Below are 22,994 nucleotides of genomic sequence, written 5' to 3'. Positions count from 1 at the left end.
AGAGTGCTTTAGAACTTCTCAGAGGGTTAATCACACTTTGGGTCCTGCTGGGTTCAACTTTGCGCTACAAAGTATTTTTGTTGGAAGAAATGTTGTGAATGCTTAACTATCAGTCAGAAAAGATGAAATTGCACTCTGATTTGCGACAATAGCGCTTCATGCTTTCCTGTTGGATCTATTAATATAGCATCTTTATCAGTTTAATGTGTGTTAAGGAAATATTAAAATAAAACTCTAAGCAAAGTTTGCACTGTTTTGTAATAATTTCTTTAGCAATTGGTTTGGAATTTCTCACGTTAAATCACTAGCGGTTTTGGTTAAACGTACGTCATCTCATCCGTTTCTGTTGTTGTTGTTTCCTTAGTTCCGGTTTTAGGAAAAGCGGCTGAGAAACGAGTCGTTAGACATTTAAGTCATTCGTCACCTGCTGCTTCATAACAATAAAAAGCTGTCGGGAGCTAATTGTATGAGTAAGCTAATTGTTGAGGAATTCTGAAAATTCGCTCTTAACTTCTTCAGTTAAAAGACAAATCCGTTTTTCTCCTTCCCTAGAATAAGATAAGCAAACTGTAGATATAAGTGTGACCACTATAGGTAAAGCTGAAAAACTTAGTCGAAAAAAAATTGAAAACAAAAGTAATAATAAAAAATTTAGGTTTCATATAAAAGTAAGCAATTGCGATTGAAAAAGTTTACTTATTGGTTAGTTGAGTAAATTTCATGAAGAGAAGTGCAACTTTCAGATTATGGCCTCCGATTACTGCTCCTTTACCGCCACAAGGGAAAGCTGTTCACTGAAGATGATTGTTTATTGCAGGTTTCTACAGATGGTTGGTTGCTTTCTGCAGCATTCTGCATTTCTGGTTTGCTTAGAAAAGTGGTTTTCAGCATCAAAAGGTAGAGAAGGTCGGGCATAGATTCGACTTCTACAATCTTCTGTTCTTGCATAAATTGCAGAAAACTTTTTAGCATTTTATGATTTTAACAGTTTGTTTTGAAATTCTAAAAATTTGGCTCAATTTCTGATTTGTTCACTCTTTTCAGGGACTGGCGGTACTCGTACTGCTTTCCTTGGCCTCTGTGCCTTGGCTACTAATTAACGGCTTACTATGGCTCATTGCTCTGGCGGCGCTCAGTGGCAGTATACTTGCGCAATTGACCTATCACATTCCTTCATTGCGAGTAGTGCAAACAGAATATGTGAGTTTAGCAAAGAAATGCCAACACTGCTAGACCAGTCAACTCTAAATCATTTCGATGACAGTCAATGCCGTCTGCGATTTTCTTTCTTTTGCACTTATTGTTTGCTAGGACAGAATTCAATATGGCCTGCATCCTTCTATCTCTGATTCTGGCTGCTTTTAATTGCCTTCTTGGCCTAGCAGACCCTATTATCTTGTTAACTTTACTTCTTCACTTACTTTTGTCATCTTATAGCATAATGAAGATTAAAAAACCGCTGTCACATATTTTTATTTCTAATTTCTCCCTCTATTCACCTTCACTGTCACTATTCACATTCGTGGCTGTACGGAAACCGAAGCCTTCATTATTTGGGATTCTATAACTGCCGAAAATCTTTCATCAAAAAATTCTTAATTTTGGATCAATCGATCAAATTGATTACACTTATAACTCATATCATTTTCGTATCATAGAGGATAAGAAATCCTCATAGTATGTTTGAAAGTATTTTGCGTCCGAAACATATATTGAAGAAAAGCAGTTTTCCTGAAGTTACATAATTCAGCAATCGGAAATATTGAAAAGCTTTCAACTTTCTCGGAAAATTTTCAAACTCAATTTGAGCATTCCATAAAATTGAAATAGTCGTTTTAAAATATTGACAGTATTTTGAAATTTCCAGCTATACAGATATGATTTTTTGATGACCATTTGCGCCTCTGTGTGTGTCCCTATTTCTACATATTGCACTGTGTATGAGACGGAGGATGACAGTTCGTCCACATTGTACATCGCCTTAGCGGTAAGCTTATATATACATTCCTAATTCATGCAGTACAGTTAAATTAAACCTAAAAAGTACATTTTTGATTTATTATGATTTCATGAACGAATTATATCGTAAATTTTAGCTTCTTTGCATACTCCTGGCGACATCTTTTCTGCTCAGTCTAATCATTCAGTATGACTTTGACTCTGTAAGTTAATGACGTTCCATTTTCGTTTTTCTAATAAATTTTATTCAAGGCTTATCCATTTGATACTCTCAAGCACAGTGTGACTGATTGGATGCCTACGCAGCCCTTAAGTACCACTCACGTACTGATCAGACCTTAGATCTACGAGGTGTGCACCTCATTTATTTACTTCATCTTTCGCTCCTTTATCAGAATTTAGACCAGCGAGTTCGAACTAACTTATTGCTACACTAAATTTGATCCATCTAAGCACTGTAACATTTGCATTGCAGTTTGACAGAAGTTCAACAAATAAATCTTCAAAATTGACGGTAAGATCAAATGAACGTCGTCCTCTGCTCCAAACTTACGTCAGTGGTTGCGGTTACTATCAGGCATTTTGATGACATTATCAAGTTGACAGCTGCGCTGAGGAAAAGTGAAGAACTGCTTGGAAGCTTTGCAAGTTGGTGTCACACTGACAGCGTTACTTTTCGATATATCTACCTTGTTCAACAATGGCATTTAATTCAAATCTTGTCTTAACTGCACCTCGTTTACTGTTTGTGTGTACTTCAGATTGACCGGTTGATTAGTATTCCAACACAAAACCAGTCATGTTCCAGATATTTTCATGAAATGAAATCTTGCATAAAATTTTAACTCTCTGTACTGTACTTCATATGCAAAGCTTTCACTAGGAAGAAAAACTTATAGCAAAATGAGCATTCTTTGAAATAATGGAGAAAAATTGCTGGAATAATAATAAAGTAACACCGAATTTCAATTTCTTTCAGGGATAAAAATACGTTGCTGAGATTACTTCGCCGGAGTCTTTCATATTAAACATGTAATATTTAAAGTGTGACGAGGAGAAATCTCTCAACACACCTTCAAATAGCAATTTTCGCCACAGTTTCTTGTTGTCTCGACTCCAAGCTCTAAAATTCATAATTAAATTTAGCTAATTAATGATTACATTCTTTGCTGATTATTGGAAGTTAAATGAGATTTTCTGATCTATTTCGTTAACCAGGAGGGAAAGAGAAGTAGTAAAGTCTGACAATTACAACAATTGCTGACTTCAACATGCAACAGCAACGATCCAAGTTCTTTTCTTAATAAATTTATAATCATTGACAGTAAGCAAATATTGCGGTGCTACTCGAATATCATCTCGTTGTGATGGAAAAACTACTGCTAAAGCAGGGACGAGAGTGAACTTTTTTGAGGATGGAGTTTTGATTTTTTGATCTTGTTTTGAAGCAAGTATTCGCCATTTGGGTACTATCACTATATCACCAGCTCGCAACACTTCCTTAGAAAAATAGGTTTGGATAGACTCATTCGAAATAACGAACCTATGAAGCAGTCCGATCCCGATAAAGACATCGAGAATAAGCAAGGAGAGAGTTGAAGTGGGTTTAACTAACAGGTGGCAACGTAACTGAACTGAATCAGGTGGATTGGATAGGTAAATGGACAGCATGGCAGAGAATAGGAATAACGCTGATTTGCGATATACCTTTGATGTGGCAGAAGTTGACCCAAAAAGACAATCAATGTCCTGGTCACACCTTTTTAGCCGCAGCAAACGTTGTTGTTCGTGTTTGGAAAATGAGGTCACCTAATTGGAGATTGAAAACGGGCAGATGCTTTTGCTGTGAAGGTCACTGTCGCCTTAGTCTACTTCTCTCGATAGTAATAACCTGTTTGCACTGTTTTCATCAAACAATCAAAATTTCTCGAGAAAAATATGTCAATAGCAGCAAAGCAGCCGAGCATCAGTAAATAAAAAAATGATGATACTTGAGTGTCACAACTGCTCTGTTCAATCACTGCTTTTGAAACTTCAGCCTTTCCATTGATTTATCCATTCCAGTTAGACGGAAAGAAGCAATGAGAAACCGGAATAGAGCAAGCAATAAGCCTTGCTGGGAAACAGGTTGCAGTTTTGTCTTCTGGAATTGCCAACATTTCCATTTTCAAAATTTGCAAAGTATTAGTATGCAGGGAAAACTCGCACGCAATATGCCCATGTATGCAGCTTTGCAGATGCCCTCCGGGTATATCCCAAGTGCCGGTGTGCCATCAGTGCATCAGGTTTTACAACACAGATGGTCATCAGTAGATCATCACCCGGAGGGCTCGTGGTCAGAGATCTGTTAGCCGGTAGTGGAATGACGGCTGTGGTAGCGTAGCAATCAAGTATCACTTTCGATATCAGAATAGCTCCTCCTTCTCAACTCTTTGTGTCTGATTCAAAGTTTATTTTTCGGGTAATCCGCTTAAATTTCTTTGCAGCGGAGAGTAATAATCACGCTGATGTGAATTTCTCCTACCTACTCTTCTTCTTCCTGCACTGATTCACAAATTATTCGAAATCAATTCAATCACCGTTCCATGATCTGATTTCCTTGCAGCGGTTTATCAAAATTAGCATTTCTAATAGCTGTCCCTTTCAGTCGTTTCTCTCTACATATTTTAAACCAGTTAACTTACCAGTTCTGACAGCTCTTCTTTCAACAAAAGCGCTTCTCGTAGCGATGCTTCTTCCGGCTATTATCAGACTAGAACTTCTCTGAAAATTTCTCCGCCTTTATAAAAGGAATGACCAGCAGCAGCAGGACATCACACAGTCATTGTCAACCAGTTGACACTCTCCTGGTAGAACTTTCACCGTTTTCCTTTTCACTTACTTTCATATGTTGATGTCTCGATGTTACTCTCGACTCTTCTTAGGCAAATATACTTTCGAGCTATAATATTTGTTGTTGTTGAACATTTCTTTGGAGATAAATGGCTCTTTGAATGTTTATCTGAAGAAAATTCAAATACTTTTTTCAACTGTTTCTCATACTTTATAATTCTGTTCATCTAAGTAGCAGAATTTCACCAGCAAACATCACATCCGGCAGAGTGCCCTAAAACTTTTGCTCATAACATTTTTCATTAATTATAAGAGTGCCATTTATAGCGGCTACCAGTATTATCCGGCAGTCTCTTATTCTGATTCACTTACTTCTTTACTTCAGTCCATTGAAGAAGGCAAGTTAGCAAGAAATTGGTATGGAATAGTATCCTTTATCATAATTCGGAAGATTCACCGCTAAACTTCAAGAAACACTTCCACACTCTTCCGACTAGCAATAATGTCGAAAAGATTGTGTCAAATTTTAATCTGCAATTTGCTTTGTTTTTCTCCTCAAATGCAATTGCTAAATTTCGGCCTAATAAGGGAATCAATCTCTCTCTTTCTTCATTTCAGTTCTATTTAATCACATTTTAATTGTAACAGACTAATTGGTAAGAACCACTGAAACCGCCTATCAATCGAGTAACTATCACCGAAAAGTGCAGTTGCATGCATAGATCAGTTCATTTTCATTCTCGAATCTTGGTCACTGGTTTGATAAGAAAAGTAAGAGAGAGAACTAATAGTATATATAGCAGTGCCAAAATTAGATTATGCGTAATGAAATTCAGAAAACTGAAAGAGACCATGAAGAAAGTGAAAGAAGAGTGAGAGTGAGGTGGTAATAAAGTCAGTCTTTTAAATGTATTTCATCTAATTTAAAATAAATCATCTTCATCATAGTTGTCAGCAATTCACGTTGCTGTGCACTAATAACAGGCCTTTAAAGATTCTTGTCCATCCATCTCTTCGGACATTTCCCACCCAAAACTCTGCAGGTTTTACAATGATGCGAGAATCTGGTTTTCGAGTACATCCTTCAGCGGCACTTTCGCCTTTTATTAAAAAGGCGGAATTTTTTTTGTTTCAATTTAGACTTCTTCTGCTGTCAAAGAAGTTGCTCATTTTCACACATCCGACATATTCAGAAAGAAACGGACGGACTTTCAAAATAACATTTAAATCTCAAAATGATTTTTTCCTTTTACGACATGTTTCCGATGACGTAACTAACCCTGCGATAACCTGACCTGACTCAATCTGATTCGACCCTTTCTGACATATCGCTCTATTGATCACTTTTATTGCAGTTATCTACTCCTTTCTGACCTTTAAAAAAAAAAAAAAAAAAAAAAAAAAAAACGAAATATGATTCGCGTTGTTGAGTTTCAGTGCAATTTTTTTAACAAAAGAAATTAAAAAAAGATTGAGATAGTTTTACTCATTAAATGATGGTGACATTTCAAGAGTCATTCTTTCTTCAGATTCATCTAGACAGACACAAATGTTGTCAAGAAAACTTTGATCTTTTAAATTTCTGGAGGAACTCTGTTGCATGCTTTGCAATCAGTGTTGAGTTGTTTACTGTCATGTTTATTTATTAGTTTATTTTACTCTCAGTTCTATTCCGCAATTTTCCGGAGCAAATAAAAACGAGCTTATAATAATAAGAAGCAAGACGATATTCTAGTTCATGTGCATAAGCATTACTTCCCTTTCCACTACCTGGTTGACATTGACAACTTTCATCCAGGTGACCCAATAGGAACTCTGTCCTCTCTCTCTCTCTCTCTTTCCTTAAATTAATTCGCCTTAAACTGTCTTGTCTATGCTTAACTTCCGGATCGTATTGGTTGGTATGCAAGAAAATGAAAAGCAGAAGGAAGAGGAAAGTGTATTAACAAATTCCGACAGAACCTTAACTTTGCATGTCATGTACTTATGGCAAATCCTGTTTACCGGATAATTGAGTCCAGCGTTGTTCACTACTTTGCTCTGACCGAATACTTTCTGGATATTTTCAAATTTGTAGTTATTTTTAAGGGGCAATGCTATTATTCATTTTGGTCACCACAGGTGTTTGGACTTCCCTTCAAGCAGCTCTTACTGAATTCAGTGGTTTTCACTGCATGATGCGTCACTCAATGCGAATGAATCGGATAGTGCACGGTAAACCGCAGGAAACGTCGCCACCATTCGAATTTCACTTTATGGATGCCAAAGGACGTGAAGCACGGTACTATGAGCCAGGAAAGATTTATACCAGTAAGTAGTGTAAATGAAATTTGCGTGTCAATTTAATCCAAAGGTCAAAGAGCAAACGAATTGAATCGAAAATAAGCAAATAGTCAGAAATTATTTCCATTGCAGTTCGTCTGATTGGCTTTGCACATTTTCGTGGCTTACTGCTGCAAGGGCGGCTAGCGAACGAAAATGGTTTTTTGCTCGGGTCTTTGAAAGGGGGCCGTTTCATCGAGAATGAAAGCTGGGAGACATTCGGGATTCGGATTCAGAACTGCGATCCGCATGGTTCAGGTTTGCAGGATTCAGTGACGCATAGCGATGATTCGCAGAAATTCATTGTACAACTGGAATGGACTACTGACAAAGATATTGGTGCCGTCCAATTCATGTAGCTTTTCACATTGCTTTTTGCAACTGTAGCAAAATCTTTAATCCAGTTCTAACTCTCAAACTTTTGTTTTGATTGAATTTGTATTGGATGAGAAAGATACCCAAGGGTAATTCAATGGAAATGCCAATTGCACTACAGTCACAAAATAACCTTTCAACTTTGAACTTGCATAGAAAGTTAGCATCTCTTATTCTGTCCATTTTAGATTGGAAAAAAAAAAAAAATGAATGAGTAAAAATCGACATGAGAAGTGCAATTGTAGTTAATTTTCGATTTAAGTTTTTATTTAAAACACCATGAATGAACTGATACTGCCAGGTTAACGATCGCTGAGGAAGATAAAATTTATTGGGAGAGGTGGCAACCGGAAAGTGGCTTCATCATTCCTATCACTTGGAAGAGAAAGCAAATCAATCTTATCGATGATAAGAAAGTGGCTGTAAAACTTTCTGGTCTCTTTTATGCTTCAAACCAGATTAAATTGATAATTTTACTTAAATTTTTATTTTTCTTTTCTAAATAATTTATTTGAAATTTCTGAACAGATATGTCTGAGAAAAAAAAAAAAAAAAAACATTTCTTATTTGATCCACGAAAGAAGTGAAAGAGAGTAAGTTTTGTCCCGTTGAAGTTACCCTGCCTTCTTCATTGGGCAACTTTTTGAAGCAAGGTCTACGTTAGGTAAAGTCTTTGGTATTTTCACCTTTTTTTCAAACGATTACTTATGGGTTTTCCAGAGAAAAATTTTGCAATGTTACTTCCATCTTTTGTAGCTAAGAAGGGAAAACCTGTTGAATCTCCGAAGAACAGCCATCACTACAAACGAGTTGTGTCCGCTGCGGAAAATACTGGAAATTTTACAATTATCGACGGAAAAGCCAGTAGTATTCAATACACAATCTATGAAAAGCATATGCTTCAAAGGTAAAAATTCTTGGAGAGAAATGGAGAGAGTGAAAGTATTCGCTTTATTTTCATCAGGTCAGAGATCATCTTCAACTTCCTGAATGTTGTTGGTTCCGTCCTAAAAATGTAAAAATATTATCTCGGACACATCAAAGTGCCAACTCTAACTCCAATCTAAGCTGATTATTGTCTAAATTTATGCTTTAAAGACCGTCGATTCCGGAAACATTACGAGATTTGGCTTATCGTCATGAAAATGAAGTTGAAGAAGAAATAAACGAGAAAGAGCCATCAACTCATATACCGTTCACTGCTCCCTTAGAGGAATCTGGTAATCCCACACCGACAAGATTTCCGTTGACCCGCACCTCTGTATCGTGGAAGCCACAGACTGAAAAGTTGGATGGGTTTGAACATGTTTATGAGGGTCGCTTCCCGAAAATCTTTATGGGAAATGTACCGACCAAAACAAAACTGAAAATGACGACAATTACAGGAATGGGTAAGTTCGCATCACCATCTATCTATCTGACCAATATCGAATTTAGACTTATGGCTGACATGCATCCGTCTGAAAATTTATACAGGATGTTGACAAGCAGTGATTAAAATGCTTTTCAGATAAATGCATCGAGAACCCGTGCGAAAACGGCGGGCGATGTCGTTTGGACACTGGCGCGGAAGTGGGCTTTACTTGCTCCTGCAAGGAAGGATGGACTGGTCCACTGTGCCAAAGTTGGAATTTATCCTTTCTTTCCTTCTAATTAGTAGCAAGCTCAATGGTCACTTTCCGGATCATTTCTACGTGTAGAAGACACAATCTTCCGGAACAGTATTATACCCCTGCAAATATTATTCCAAATGAATAAAAATTCCATCAACTTCAATTCCTCAATTTAATTCACTTCAGCGAAAGATCATTGTGTCGGACATAGCTGCGTATCGGGGAAATGTGTCAACATGAAGGACTCTTATCAGTGCGTCTGTTGGAAGGACTACGCCGGCAAATTCTGCACACGTGCGTTTCCGCATCTCTTAATATTTGTTTAATCATTTCGTTGCATTTAATTTCGAGTAGACACTGATCCAATTTAAAAAGTTATCAAACATAAGATGAACTAATCACTCAGTTATCAATGAGAATGTCAATTGCGACCCGACCTTATATACAGGCCTTTCTGCAAAGGAAGTCTTTATTGAAGCAATAAGAGATAACCACTTTATCCAGGAAGATGGAATGCTTGCAATTTGATTGATGATGACCTTTCCGTTCCTGCAGGTGGTTTTATCAAATTTAGCAAGAGTGTGCTACTTGAAAGATAAACTTTGAACAAATCGATACACTTAAAATACTTACTCATGTACAAATTTGATGAAGCATTTCATTCCCAATTTGCATTTTCCGAAAAACTGTGGGAATTTTCCGGTTTTGATTGATTGCTATTGGAAGGCTATTGAAATTAGTATGTCTCCAGTTCATCTTAAAATCATCATGGCTTACAATCTTCTACATTACGCATATTCTATTCTTTCATATCTTATACACCTCTCTCGGATGGACAGGACCGGACACTTTGATGCAATGACATTCTTCACTGAAATTCGTTAATTTCAAATGATGACATATAATTAATTAATCTTCGTGAAAGGGCTGTGAGCAACATTTGCAGGAAAATGTGATCCTAACCTGTGCAGGAGAAATGGCACTTGTGTGGAAAAGAGTAGCGGTGAGCTGGGCTGTAAATGTCCACCCGGCGCTTCTGGAAGATACTGTGAACGCGGTAGCTTTATTAATTTAAAATCCTTCTCTCTACCTCACCCAGAGAACAATCAGTGTGCTGGTTCTTCTAGTCTGAGTTCTTCTAGTCCAGAGCCAACAGTACTGGACTGGGCTCTACTCTCCACGAGCCTCATAGTGTCCATTTTGATGTGTAACGTTTATTTTTTTGCAGAAATCAATGAATGCAACTTTCGACGCTGTAAAAACGGTGCGAAATGCACTGATAAATGGAACGATTATTCCTGTATCTGCCGGCCAGGATGGATGGGGAAAGACTGCGATCGTTAGTTCCAACAAAATTTAACTAGGCGCATTTGTCATATTGTACTATTTAAGATGAAGATGAATGCAGTGACATAGCATGGTCAGCATTTTCTTTTCTGTTAAACGAGGTGAGTGTTAAGGGCCTTGTCAAGATATTTACGGCAGTTGCGATCAGTGGAAGCAGCAGGGTCAATGTGAGCAGATGCGTGATCATACGCGATTTTTCGATGACAATTGCGCTGCATCTTGTGGGCAGTGCACTTATTCCAACGAGACTGGTTTGCTTTTTAGCATAGCATTCCTTAATGTATTCAGCAATTCAGCAATTAGCGCAAACGGTTTTGCTTTGAGGAAGGGAAGAACAGCTAGTCAGTTTGCATCCATTGGGAATTAACTTCCTCAGAATTAGCTCTCATTACCTTGAGATTTTCAGAAGTAAATTTCAGTGAAAACGACAAAACCGCTTGCTCCAATTTTACTTCCACTATCTTGGATGATTGGCATATGGAAGGCTGAAGTAAATGGTAAGTTATAAATAAATCAGCTGTTGGTCAGTGTTATGTCCACTTTATTCTGATAACTTTAGCTGTAAAATAGCTAGAATGCTTCAAGTGAAAACAACACATTCTGTCGTCCATTTAGGTACACGTTCACGTACTATAGACTACGTGACAGATTTCGAAGGAATATCTTACACGGAAATTCTTACAATTACTGTCGCTGATGTATTGGTATTTGGCAAGCCGAGCATCAATTTCACGTATGTTGACACAAGAATATCATTCACGTCAAAACTGATGTTTCACATAATCTATTGCTGGCTTAAGTCTGATCTCACTCAACCTGAATTTATTTGAAATTTAAGTGTTAGTAAGGTATTATTCTGCCAAAATGATAATTTTTTTTAAAGTGAGAATCATTTATTGCTTCCAATCTACTATTTACATAGATTCAACCTTAAACGGTATTTACGATATTTTCTTTCTTACCTATGCATTCATCGGATAACCCAGTTACTTCGATAGATTTCCGAATAATAACTACTCTTCAATTCCCAATTCTTTTGATTGCTTAAAATGTTCAGATCGATAGCAATAAACAGGAATGACAGTACTGATCAGCACATACACTACGGTTTCTTTACAATTAGTCCGAATCCGGAAGGCAAACCTCTGGTGGCACTTATCACAGCAAGTAATCTCGGTAAGAAAGCAAAAACCTAACTTTCAATTTATATTTCCGTTGTTTAAATATTGCTACGATGTTGACAGTCATCTTTGTGATGAAGAATCTAACGCTACATTTTGAAGTGCTCTGTTTACTAAGGCCAAGATTAATTAGCTTGAGAACGTTGTATCCGCAATAGTCGTACGTGAAACTATGTTACGTTTGCCACGGCATACACACCAAGTGCTGATTTTAGGTCAGATAATGATAGAAGAAGGTGAATTACGTTCGAACAGTATTCAGCTTACTCCAGTGTATCGCTCTGTGCTATCATATACAGCCAACAGTTTACCGCTGGAGGTAACATTTAGTAATGCCCGAAAATCCAACACTATCTTATCTTGGCAGCAGCAATTTATCTCTTTGAGGTTTGAAGTCGTACAACGCCGACAGATTGCCTTTTCTGTCGTCGAATAATTGAAAAAATATTTGCATGAATGAGAGAGATGAAGGAAGGAGCTGTCAGTGTGACAACAATGTCCAAGAAGAGTCATTTTATTTCCAGTTACATCGAACATTTTCGAGAACTGACAAAAGGTTAGTGCAAAGTTTGACGAAGAAAGATTTGGACGGTAGAAATCGAAGTATCAGCAAGCGATACGACAAAATAGTCAATATTGAATACCTGTGATCTCTTCAGCATACCTGAATGTTGTTTGTACATATTGCTTTGCTCATTCTCTTTGTCATTGCATTTGTTGTATGGCTTAAATGTACCGATGCTTTAATACATTTTCACAGCACTGTTGAAGTAACAACGGCAAATCAACTTTTTGATTTGTTGCTGCTACGGAAATTTGAAATGTGCCGCAGCGGACAGGAATATAGCTCGTTGCATTGTTGAGAGTTGGAACTGAGCTCCGTTTGTGCAAAGTTTTTAGAATAGGGACAGGAAGTGCCTGTGCTTGTGACGGAACTGATCGATAGGACGAGACCTCCGCAGAGCATTAGTTCAAATGTATCATTTCAGGAATTGTTTGTATTTGTATTTGTTAGTGTTAACATATAAATTCAGTGAGCAGCTGAAACTGTCATAGTCATAGTTTGCGATTTTATCAGCAACTTTCAACTTTGACATGTTTAATTTAGACGTTAGACTAATTGTTTGTTATAAAGTAAACAAAGATAAGATATGTTGGTCAGCGGTATATTTGAAATTGCTCCTTGTCCCCGAATAATGGATGTTGCTCTCAGCAAAGATGATTGTGTTATTAATTATGTATGGAATGTAATGTATATTAAATCTTTGATTTCAACTTAGACATGTTACTTGAAATAATTAATTGCCAGTAGCTTACATTAATTTGCTAATTCAGAAGTCACAGCCAAGAGAAGCTTGATGAACTCATATGATACCATCCCTTGACTGTAACTAAAATATTTTCAGTAATTTTCTTTAGCAGGCGCTTAAACAAAATGATATGACAAAGTGTCTCGCCGAATTGTCGCCTTTCTACAGCACGCAAAAAACAGCGCGTGCTAGTTTAAAGTAACATAATATTTTACTTTTTAAAGTAACATAATATTTTACTGAATCTAAAATTTGAAAACGTTCTGTCATAGTATTAGCGCTTTTATCGTCCTTAATTCGGTAGTTTCTGAAGAAAGCAATAAACGTGATGTGACCTTACTTGACCTTTTTAATACCACAAATTTTTTTAAAGGAGATTCTGAAAATGTGCAAAGGAATGGATGAAATGTATTCATATCTCATTCTCTCTAATCATTTTTTGAAATTAAGCGTAGCCATTCGTCTACTCATTTACTTATATTTATTGGTTGCTCAAATTGCGAGTATTAATTAAAACACCTTACTGTTTACCTGAATAACTGATGGTCTGTTTGGGAAGATCTGCGACACTTGCGCATCCACATCAGCACTTGGAAATAAATATTCACGAGTTTGACAGTGATGTGATGCAGCAGTGTGCAAGCATAAGCAATTTTTATGGTTTCAAAGAAAGAAATATTTTGAATGACATTGTGAAGAAATGATAATAGTTCGATGGCGGTGAAATATCGAAAGTTACAACGGAAATTAATTTTACAGAAGTTCGATATATGATTTATAGTGCAGAGATAAGCTAGCCACGATAAAACGGAAAGTAAGGAAAGGAACTTTAATTTTTGAAATTTCAAAAGAAAGGAAGAAAGATGCGTTTACTAATTTGAAGACTTGAGGATTTGATAATCGTTGCTTTAGTGATATGATAAGCACAGTGATAATTGTGACAACGAAAATCTGTCGTTTCGACCACAGTCTGCTGGCGTCCCTATCATATATCACTTTGCTTCTTCATCTTTTGAGGCCAATCATTTTTATTTTATTGACGCCAAATTGAGCAATGGACAAAAATTCTTTAATCCACTGAAAATAAAACTGTGCACTAAAATATGAAATGGAAAGCCAAGGAAGTGGAAGTAATTGAAACGGTCAAAAGAGAATACAAGGTCTGAGAAAATGTTCAACAAGGATTGAAGAGATCATCAACCCAAGACCCAAAATATTTGATGGGAAAAAAGTAAAGCAAAAATTATTGATCTCTCGAATTTGGCACATTAAAATGCGTTTGAACGACCACAACAACAGAAGTTCAGTATAGGCATAGGTAGAATGAGTAGCAGGGAGTGCCTAGAAATAAGCCTAGTGATTGGCCTAGCAATTTTTTCGACCTACACAAATGATAATACAAACAATAATACAGTTTCTGTGGTCCAGGAAGTGTTACCTAACACCGGATTCTACGGTACAATTACACAGTTCTCCGACAGCCCTTCTCCAGTCTACGTGCTTGAAACATCTCCGGACTGTTCCTTGCATTCGATTCACGTGTACGCATGGCTGGCATCTGCAAAGAAGCAACGCTACGTTTTGCGCGATAAATCAGGTAGTGAAATCGGTGGACTAACGTATAGCTCTCAAAGCACTCTTCGAGACCGTCGCCTTCCATGGCGCAATCTTTGACACATTTCCCGATTTCGATTACAGCATCAAGCACTTTTTGAATTGGCTGAAGCGTAGGATTTGTAATAATTTTACTTTCTGCTTCCTCCAGCTTTTCTCCTGTCAGATTAATAATTTTCCCAATGTCCTGCTTCGGTATCTGAGGTCCATACTTTGAGTCAGCGCAACTGAAAAAGTATATGAAACTCTGCTACTGATATGAACAGTTGACAAACTACCACTTCTGATACTGTTATTGATGACCACTTCCGCTTCTTCTTCTCATCAACCAATGGAAGAAAAGAAAGTGTCTTCTTCTTTTATAATTTATCATTCTTCATATGAAATTTAGCAATGAAATAATCGCCTCTCAGTGCAAATTTAAAATTACATGATAAAGTGAGGAAAAATTCATTGTAAAAGGAAAAAAAAAATCATTCCGCTATCAATTTCGATAAATTTTAATAATTTGAAAATTAGACGATTACATCAGAAGTCATCAAAAATTGGATAGCACAATAAACAGACCATTTCATATTGGATTTAACACAAGTAACCAAGTGATCAACGATCGGTTTTTGCTGAATAAAACATTGCCGTAGGTCATCAGGCCTTAACGTCACCTAAATATAACCTTTTTTACTGGCCAGTGCTAACCATCGAGCTTTTAACAATTTAGAAGAGTTTATTCACTCCAATAAAGTAACCAGAGGGAGAGAGAGAGAGAGAATGGAGTAAGGAAGACGAGAAGAAAACTTGTATTGACCTTGGTGGCATCTCGAGCCCAGCATCTGTCGAGACACTTCTGCAACTTCAACTCAACGTCCTTCATGCAAATGTCTTCTTCCTCACACCAGCACTCTCTGATAGTCTCATTCGTGAGCGTTGATTGCATGCTTCCCTAGGAAAGAGTTAAGATTTGCAGAGGAAAAGAAACAGAAGCAAATTTTAGACTATAGAATTCACCCGAGTTATCTCAGATATCTCGGGTAGCTATTCGCAGTATTTCTTTCTCCGCCAGAGAGCAGTCATTTGCTTTATTTATTCCTATGCATTGTCTTCAATTCACAGAAATGATTGTTCCCAACAAGAAATTTTATAAGAAGCTGAGCACTCTTCTAATTTTACTGAAGCTTGCATCACATCACTCAAGCTAGCAAGGAAAAAGAAAACTTACAGCACGCAAAAGATCAGTTCGACCTGTTTGCATTAGCACGTAGCATAGTAGCAGTGAAGAGCAGAAAGAGAGGAACATCGAATTTCAAATGAGGTAAGTGAGTCTCCTAGTGCGTCTCCTAAACATCATCATTTTATTGAAATATTGAACTGTGCTCTGTTAGCATATGAAGCGGAGACAAATGCGCAAGTAACGATATTTTACTGCGACGCTAGCAAATCTCTCTCTTAAAGCATCTCTGAGAGGTGACCAGTATTACTCGGGTATATTCTTGACTGGTGCTGTTGTCAGCTGTCGTCAGTGTCAGATGTTTGCTACCCTAGTTTATAAGACTGTCGACATGTTTGTTGTGTGGAATAAAATTTCCATGTTGTAGCAGTCGGGAATCTGGCAGGAAGTGCTGCTGCTTTAAATTCTAAATATTGAATTAGCATGTGTTTCTTAATAGTAACAGCAGCAACAGCAGCAGAAGGAAGAGGTGTTAATTAAGACTATTGAAGCTGAGGAGAGAGAGAGGTTTATTCCATTTAGAGGTTAAGAAATTATGAAAAGTTCTTCTTTTGCTTTCTGTTTTCTCTCAGAGATCAGTCCACAAGGATGCATTTGCGGGCAATCAACAAAAACAAGAAAAGATGGTAATAATCATTCCTGGTTTCACTTCTCTTCTCTCCTTCTGATATGAGACTCACAATAGGAAAGGAAATGCTTCTTTATCCCAAAGGCTCTCGTGATACTCTCGTGAGGGATGATGACCTTCTGTCCACATCACAAAATCAGTGACCCTTATCTCAATAAATTGCTGCCATCATTGCTTCTTGTAATGAATGCATCATTACTAAGAGTAGTTCGAGCAAGGTAACAGTATCGCAGGTAATTAGTAAATCTCGCAAAAAATCATGCAAAACCGAAATGATCTTCTATGTGATCACGCCGCTGCAATATTTTCAGATGCAAAACTCGAAATGGGAAGAAACGGAAGGAAGGGAAAATCTAACCTACAGCAAACTTGAACAGAGTTGGATAGAAAAGTAAAAGTAAAACAGAGAAAGCAAGACTCAGCATGATCTTTCTGAGAAACTGAAACAGGTGGGTATTCAGAGCTGAATCATTTCAACTCTCTTCTCATTACTCTTCCACCCTTACTTGTTTTCTAGCTTTAATTATTTTTTTCACCAGCAAAACCGGAACTCTTCGTCACATTTCAACTTCCCACCTATTTGTTTTTCCATTAAATAGAGGAATACTATAGAACTATATATGCATTGCTGCTGTAAACAAATTGTAATACATTCGATGGCCCTCTCTCTCTCTCTCTCTCTTATCAAATAAGGTAACAGAAAGTAGAAATAACATTACTTTCAGAAGTACCAATACTAGCAAGATTACCGATCACCGATCACCAACACCTGATTTTATCGCTGTGATAAAACACTACGAAATTAGTGATACGTCTAAAGACGACAACCAAGGATAAGAAGGGAAGCAACCTTCCATGATGTTTTTTCTTGACTTCGTTACTCAGTCTGACTAACTTGTTTAAAATGAAGTCCACCAAAAGCTACCGTGATTTGACCTTGGAGGAGAAATTCCATCTGTGTAAATTGCTCTCTAACTGCATCATTCCAGACGAATTTCTAAATACTGCTAATGACATCATCTTCTGGAGTTGGTCGAGATCATTAGTCGAAGCTGCACCGCTGCTCCGGTTTTTGCTAAAGAGGAAACAATCTGCTTTTTCGCGTCATACAGAAGCGTCCTTCCTCCCACACCATTTTTCCATCATTACTTATTACGTCATGTTTGTTCTCATCGTGATAATGTCCAAACAACCCTTACTCACAATTAATCCGATTAACGAAACATGTCTTTTGCACTACTTATTTCATGTTTTAAAGCAAAGTCTTCCACTTCTGCACTTCAGTCTATAGCGTAAGCATTTTTTAGTAAAAGCCTTCTTTGCAGTTCTACTCGTCCTCACTACTTTCCGATCTTTTTTACTATTGAACGTTATATAAACAACTAATGCAAAAATGATCGAACATAGAGCAGGGAAGATGATGGACTGACAAACAGCACTTCTAAGCAGAAACTTCATACTTCAGTGTTTCTAGATTTAAAAATTATCTGTACTCCTTCTTCTATACTACTTGATAATACATAATTTTAATGTAAATTGACTGATCCCCATAGAGACATGTTTGAGTTCAGTTTATGTTACACAACAATGAATGTCAATACAACAAATAACAAAATTAGCAAAACTGGCAAACTGGAAAGCTTCTCGGAGGTGTGTATGTAGCAAATCTATTCAACCACAAATGCATCTGAAGGAATAAACTATGAAATTATATTCAGTCAGCTGTTCGTCTTTTTTTCACCTTTCGTTTCAACTTATTTTTTCGAATTTTCTTTCGTGCCGCGCTAGTCGGGTCCAAAACAGCCTCTTCCTATAATTTTGAAATCAATTGTAGAAAATGATGTTAACGTTAACGCATAATTTCTGTTCGAATGTTTCAAACAAACGACGTTAGCAGTTTCGAAAGAGAATGATAAAAGAATTCCACAACAATCAGCCAACCTTTCTTCTTCGTTTCCTTCCTTCAAGTTTAGCGGCGAACAATTTATTGCATTCAGCTACCTGTTTTGTAAATTCCTCGTCACCAATCCTTCCTTTTATTGTATCCGCTACTTCTACTGCGACCTTTTGCAATATTTCAGTGCCTTGAACAGATTATGATTATGATCCATACATCCGATATAATGGCACTTCAGCCCTAATATTTGGAAGCTATAGGAACTTAGCAGTAGTTTTTTTAATTAATGATGATTTCATAAAATGTACTTTGTGTTGATTTGCCTTGCATTTCACGACAGAGAGAAGGCAATAATGATTGTATCACAATATTGCTTCGGCTAGGATCAATTTTCAAGACGATGACTGCTGTCACTTTAAAAACATTGATTCTCTGCAATGTGAAATTACACAGTTGAAATAAAGTTGATATCTTCTGTCGCTGAATAAGCAAATTTACGTGAAAATACTTTCAATTTGGAAGAAAAAAAAAAAAAAAAAATCCACAGTTCAAAAGCAAGAGAATATGTAAAAGAAGTCTCACTCGAATATTTTCAGCTGGCAGCTTGACTAACTCAAAATTACACAACACACTTAATCTGTGACATAGCCACCGAAGATCATTATCTGATTGAGCAACTACATCAAAAAGGTATACCAAGTTCTTCGCTACCTGAAACAGCAACATACATATAAATAAAGTTTAAAAACATCAGTGGAACTAGCTGATGGTATAAAATAGATAATGGATCAATTAAAGAAAAAAGAAAATTTTTATGATTTCAGAAATCCAACCTGTTCAGCTAGTTCGTTGGTTAGTTGGTAAGTTTTCATCTGCGCCAGTGTCCACTGCAAGAACTCTCGGACAGATGGATCACTTCGTGACAACATGTAATCTTTATTCAGAATGGAAAATAATGAGCCAAGAAATCGAGCTGCAGATAGCTGAACAGTTGGTGATTTGCTGCATCGCGCAAAAGGACCCATTTCTCCTAAAAATAATCGTGAACTGATCTAAATAATAACTGTAGCTAAATTTATGAATACTTACTTAATATAGAATCTAGCAATCCTTCTTCAGCAAACTGGATCGTTTGGTTTTTGTGCTCGCTTATCAACGAATTCAGACTATCAATAATTGTACCAATGCTTTCTTCAGCATATGAATATAAGATATCAGCACGAACGATTTCCGACAGTTTAGGTGATAATTCTCGGAGAATATTTTCAAATTTTCTACCTTCCAACCTACTAAATATTACTAGTGCTTGCACGGCAATACAAATGTATACTTCCTGAAAATAATATATCTGAATATGTATTAACTTAATGGTTAACTATTTTTCAAATACACATTAATAAAAAACAATTCTCAACTAGTTTTTGAGCAGTTATCATGATTAAACTAGCCTTTTTACTTTCCAGCCAATCCCTTGTTGCTAAGTAGAGATCATCTCGCTTAGATTCTGATACAGATACTACCAACTTCTGTATAGCCAAAACAACCATCCGACGACATTCTGCACTTTCATCGTTCATTAATCGGGCTGCTAGTTTTACAAACGCTAATAAAGCATAATCATCATTAATTTCCTGTAAGTAAACAGTACTGTGCATACAACCAAAGCTTTTTCAAAGTTAAAAAGCAGTCTCATCAACTGAATTTTTCAAAAAACACAATACATACAAACAAATCAGTTATGAATGATTGATCAGTAATGATACATCAGTACATTAATGAGCTATTCATTAACAAAGCCTGGTCACAAATTAATGTATTACTAACTTTCAGAAATGCAAAAATAACAGACAAACTTTTGTGAGCTTTTCAAAAAATATGTTCAGCATTTCAACTGCAGATTTTCTGCCGTCTTCGTGCTGATAATCAAGTTGTTCCAGGAAGAATTCAACATATTTCGACGGCTTTTTACATTGCGGGTGGCTTCCAACAAATAGGGCAATCACCTGAACCAAAACTCAATTCTCGGAAATGTATTTTTTTTAAGACCAAAAAAAAAGAATACCAACCATGTCACACAAAATTTATTCCAAGTTTTCCTCGGATTACCTTTATCATTACCAGCAATATTATTTCATTTATGCAAAGATAAGGACATTTGCCAATAATCACACTTTCGTAACCAAATATATTAACTAAATTAATATACCATTTAATGGACATCAACTAAGCTATTTTCGACGAGTTCTTTTGTGTCAATAAATTATTCAAGCACTTGTCTTAGTAAGTTCAGATGAGCACTGATCATGAAAATGGGTAAAGAAGCACGCAAATGAGCCACAGAAGACAACGAAAATTGTTTCAAAGTGAAGCAAATCAAACTAATAACATTCATGTAGTGATATGAGCTTTGTATAATAACATAAAATAACTCTTGATATGTTGATTTCAGATATCATTTCTCCCCAGCACTAATACGGAGATACAATTATGAATCTTAAATCCTCCATTTTTTTGAACAGTGAGAACCTTAATTTGACAAAATGAGCTTTCGATGCTTACTTGTGCGGAATTAAATTCTAAAAGCTGAAAGAGAAAAAAAAAAAAATTGTATGATTTAAACAAGGGCTAACCTGCCTGCATTGTTCTCGAATATGCGAGATTTCTGATATAATAGCAGTTTCTGCGAGATACTGAATGATTTCGATGATCTGAATAAGTTTATATCTAACTTCTCAAAATTTAATCTAAACATAATGTAGAATTGCTTTTTAGTACCAATAGAAATAATTAATGTAAGATACCAATGTCTGTAATTTTTTATTTTAATTTACGTAGCTAAACTGACTTTCCCAATCTCACTGCACACCACTATATTACTGGCGATTGTAGCTGCCTTTTAACACATAACAATTCTATTTTCAATTAAGTTTACCTTTGGATCTTGAAGTTTGCGGATAATCACTGCTTTGATAAGTGGGAATGCTACTGCCTGCTTCTGATTATCAATAATATCAGTCTCAACATAGGTTAGAAGTAATTGCAAACGTTTCGATGTAAGCACAAGAGAGGGTGCATCCTTTATTACTTGCGTAATAGCCTTCAAAAATTGTTCCGAAATACAGGAAATTTTGGAAAAAGTTGAGTTTTACGAAAAAAAAACTCTAAATCTACTTTCGAGGTTATTAGAGGAAGAGAAAAGTAATAGAAATTAAAAAGAATAATTCGTTACTGCTTTTCCTGAAGTCTTATGAAGCTGTTCTTTAGTAACATTAACCTGTTAATCTTTAAATAAAGAGAAACCAAATGCTGCATGAAAATATTGAGAAAAACAAATCTACCTTAAACACTAGCTGAGAAACTTCCGCAGATTTCCGGACATACTCTTGGGTATTGCCAGTTGCACTCGAAGTTGTATAATCAGCTAACAGGATGAATAAACGGTTCAGGAACTGAGTCATAATCGACCGCAGTGAAGGAAGAGGGAATCTCAGTAATATCAGGAAGCAACGCAAAGAATTAACAAGGATCTAAACTAGTTGAAAATAAGAATTACATTAATATAATTTTATAACTTAGAATGATTACAGCAAAAGAATTTTATCTTCACAGTATTTCAACTACAATGCATTAAATCTAACTCCATATATTGTTTCACATTTCATCATTACTTCAAAACGTCTAAATAATTCTTTGAGCCGACTACAGCAGGAGAAGTCACGAGCAAAAGCAACGAAGAACACAAAATACAGAAATCAGTGTTTTTAGGATCATCTGACAAATGCTAACGAATTCATAATAAGTGCTTAACATCCTTACCTTATCATATTTTAGAGTTAGACATTTTAAAATAATATCAACAAATGGATCTAATCGCGCAATGTCGTCCTTGGATTCCACATCAAAAGTCTTCTTTTTCAATATCAAATACAGCTCAGAGAGGCCAAATTCAACAAAAATGTGCATTCTACTCCTTATGGCCACTTTAACAACCACTCCTACACTGAAATTACCCAAATATGCCATTCGCTGCAGACAACTATATCGCATTAAGGGGGACATTACAATAGCATAGTGGATTACAGTCATAAAGTTATCTTAAATTTCGACTAAGAATTAATTACAAGTACTTTTTATTCTTTGAAAAAAACAACCTCCTCACTCGATCTTTCCATCCCTATTATCTCCATTCATGTTTTTTATGTCTTCATTACTAGAAGGATAATAACCAAGTTAAGTATTTTTATGGAAAAAGTGACAAAATCTACCTGAAAATGGATTTTATTTTATCTAATTTTACAACTTCTGCTCCAGATTAATACCAAATACAAAGTTGATTCTCGAATTTTGAAAATGTTCCTAAGTATAAAAATAAATTACCGACTGGGTTCATTTTCCAATACCAAACAACTTTCTGGACGTTTCCCTTCCTTTGCTTGTTTCGCATCTAGTTGAACACCGGTCCTGTTCTCCAGATTTTCTATTATTTGATCGTTTAACAGTTGATATGCAAATATCAACGCAACTTCAGGCTTAATTCCTTCATTGGCCGATATTCCCAATGAATACTGCCACAATAAACGACTTACCTTTCGCACTGTTTTTGCATCTGGTGCAGATTCTATGATCTAAAATATGAGCATACAAATGAACAACGAAAAGGATATAAACATACCATTCACCATTCAAGAAAG

At 36.3% G+C, this 22,994-nt stretch overlaps 4 protein-coding genes across 6 annotated transcripts in view; 2 read left to right on the top strand and 2 right to left on the bottom strand.

The window, feature by feature from the left end:
* Nucleotides 1-800: 800 nt before the first annotated feature.
* Bm10264 (Uncharacterized protein) lies at nucleotides 801-2,545 on the top strand (the record flags this gene model as incomplete). Of its 2 annotated transcripts, XM_043077924.1 has the most annotated exons (5): nucleotides 801-830; nucleotides 1,045-1,200; nucleotides 1,868-1,987; nucleotides 2,097-2,162; nucleotides 2,435-2,545. In XM_043077924.1, the coding sequence occupies 5 exons, from the start codon at nucleotides 801-803 to the stop codon at nucleotides 2,543-2,545; spliced, it is 483 nt and encodes a 160-aa protein (XP_042933858.1). The 2 variants fall into 2 exon arrangements, with proteins under 2 accessions (XP_042933858.1, XP_042933859.1); XM_043077925.1 differs by lacking the exon at nucleotides 2,097-2,162.
* Nucleotides 2,546-6,884: 4,339 nt separating this feature from the next.
* Bm6587 (EGF-like domain containing protein) lies at nucleotides 6,885-12,279 on the top strand (the record flags this gene model as incomplete). Its single annotated transcript, XM_043077923.1, has 15 exons — nucleotides 6,885-7,101; nucleotides 7,207-7,468; nucleotides 7,790-7,923; nucleotides 8,245-8,395; nucleotides 8,587-8,879; nucleotides 8,999-9,112; nucleotides 9,288-9,395; nucleotides 10,048-10,158; nucleotides 10,330-10,440; nucleotides 10,562-10,699; nucleotides 10,868-10,945; nucleotides 11,064-11,181; nucleotides 11,506-11,624; nucleotides 11,845-11,948; nucleotides 12,154-12,279. The coding sequence occupies 15 exons, from the start codon at nucleotides 6,885-6,887 to the stop codon at nucleotides 12,277-12,279; spliced, it is 2,184 nt and encodes a 727-aa protein (XP_042933857.1).
* Nucleotides 12,280-13,967: 1,688 nt separating this feature from the next.
* Nucleotides 13,968-15,847, bottom strand: Bm10265 (Uncharacterized protein; the record flags this gene model as incomplete). The annotated part of the gene is made up of 6 exons (XM_043077922.1): nucleotides 13,968-14,016; nucleotides 14,378-14,497; nucleotides 14,559-14,780; nucleotides 15,121-15,215; nucleotides 15,359-15,493; nucleotides 15,770-15,847. The coding sequence occupies 6 exons, from the start codon at nucleotides 15,845-15,847 to the stop codon at nucleotides 13,968-13,970; spliced, it is 699 nt and encodes a 232-aa protein (XP_042933856.1).
* A 2,273-nt stretch (nucleotides 15,848-18,120) lies between these two features.
* Nucleotides 18,121-22,994, bottom strand: part of Bma-utp-20 — a gene marked incomplete at both ends in the record, with an annotated part of 28,935 nt that continues 24,061 nt past the window's right edge. For both annotated transcript variants that reach the window (XM_043077920.1, XM_043077921.1), the window contains 13 exons: nucleotides 18,121-18,216; nucleotides 18,348-18,490; nucleotides 18,612-18,735; nucleotides 18,886-19,014; nucleotides 19,137-19,333; nucleotides 19,393-19,632; nucleotides 19,748-19,934; nucleotides 20,157-20,306; nucleotides 20,934-21,011; nucleotides 21,236-21,400; nucleotides 21,642-21,830; nucleotides 22,120-22,303; nucleotides 22,681-22,928. In XM_043077920.1, the coding sequence (XP_042933854.1) occupies nucleotides 18,121-18,216; nucleotides 18,348-18,490; nucleotides 18,612-18,735; nucleotides 18,886-19,014; nucleotides 19,137-19,333; nucleotides 19,393-19,632; nucleotides 19,748-19,934; nucleotides 20,157-20,306; nucleotides 20,934-21,011; nucleotides 21,236-21,400; nucleotides 21,642-21,830; nucleotides 22,120-22,303; nucleotides 22,681-22,928 (2,130 nt within the window). The remainder of the gene's footprint in view (nucleotides 18,217-18,347; nucleotides 18,491-18,611; nucleotides 18,736-18,885; nucleotides 19,015-19,136; nucleotides 19,334-19,392; nucleotides 19,633-19,747; nucleotides 19,935-20,156; nucleotides 20,307-20,933; nucleotides 21,012-21,235; nucleotides 21,401-21,641; nucleotides 21,831-22,119; nucleotides 22,304-22,680; nucleotides 22,929-22,994) is intronic.

The sequence above is a fragment of the Brugia malayi genome, assembly GCF_000002995.4.
Source record: "Brugia malayi strain FR3 genome assembly, contig: Bm_v4_Chr2_contig_001, whole genome shotgun sequence".
NCBI classification, from domain to species: Eukaryota; Metazoa; Nematoda; class Chromadorea; order Rhabditida; family Onchocercidae; genus Brugia; species Brugia malayi.
Note: the sequence above shows the minus strand (reverse complement) of the source record. Positions and strands in the feature narration are given on the sequence as shown.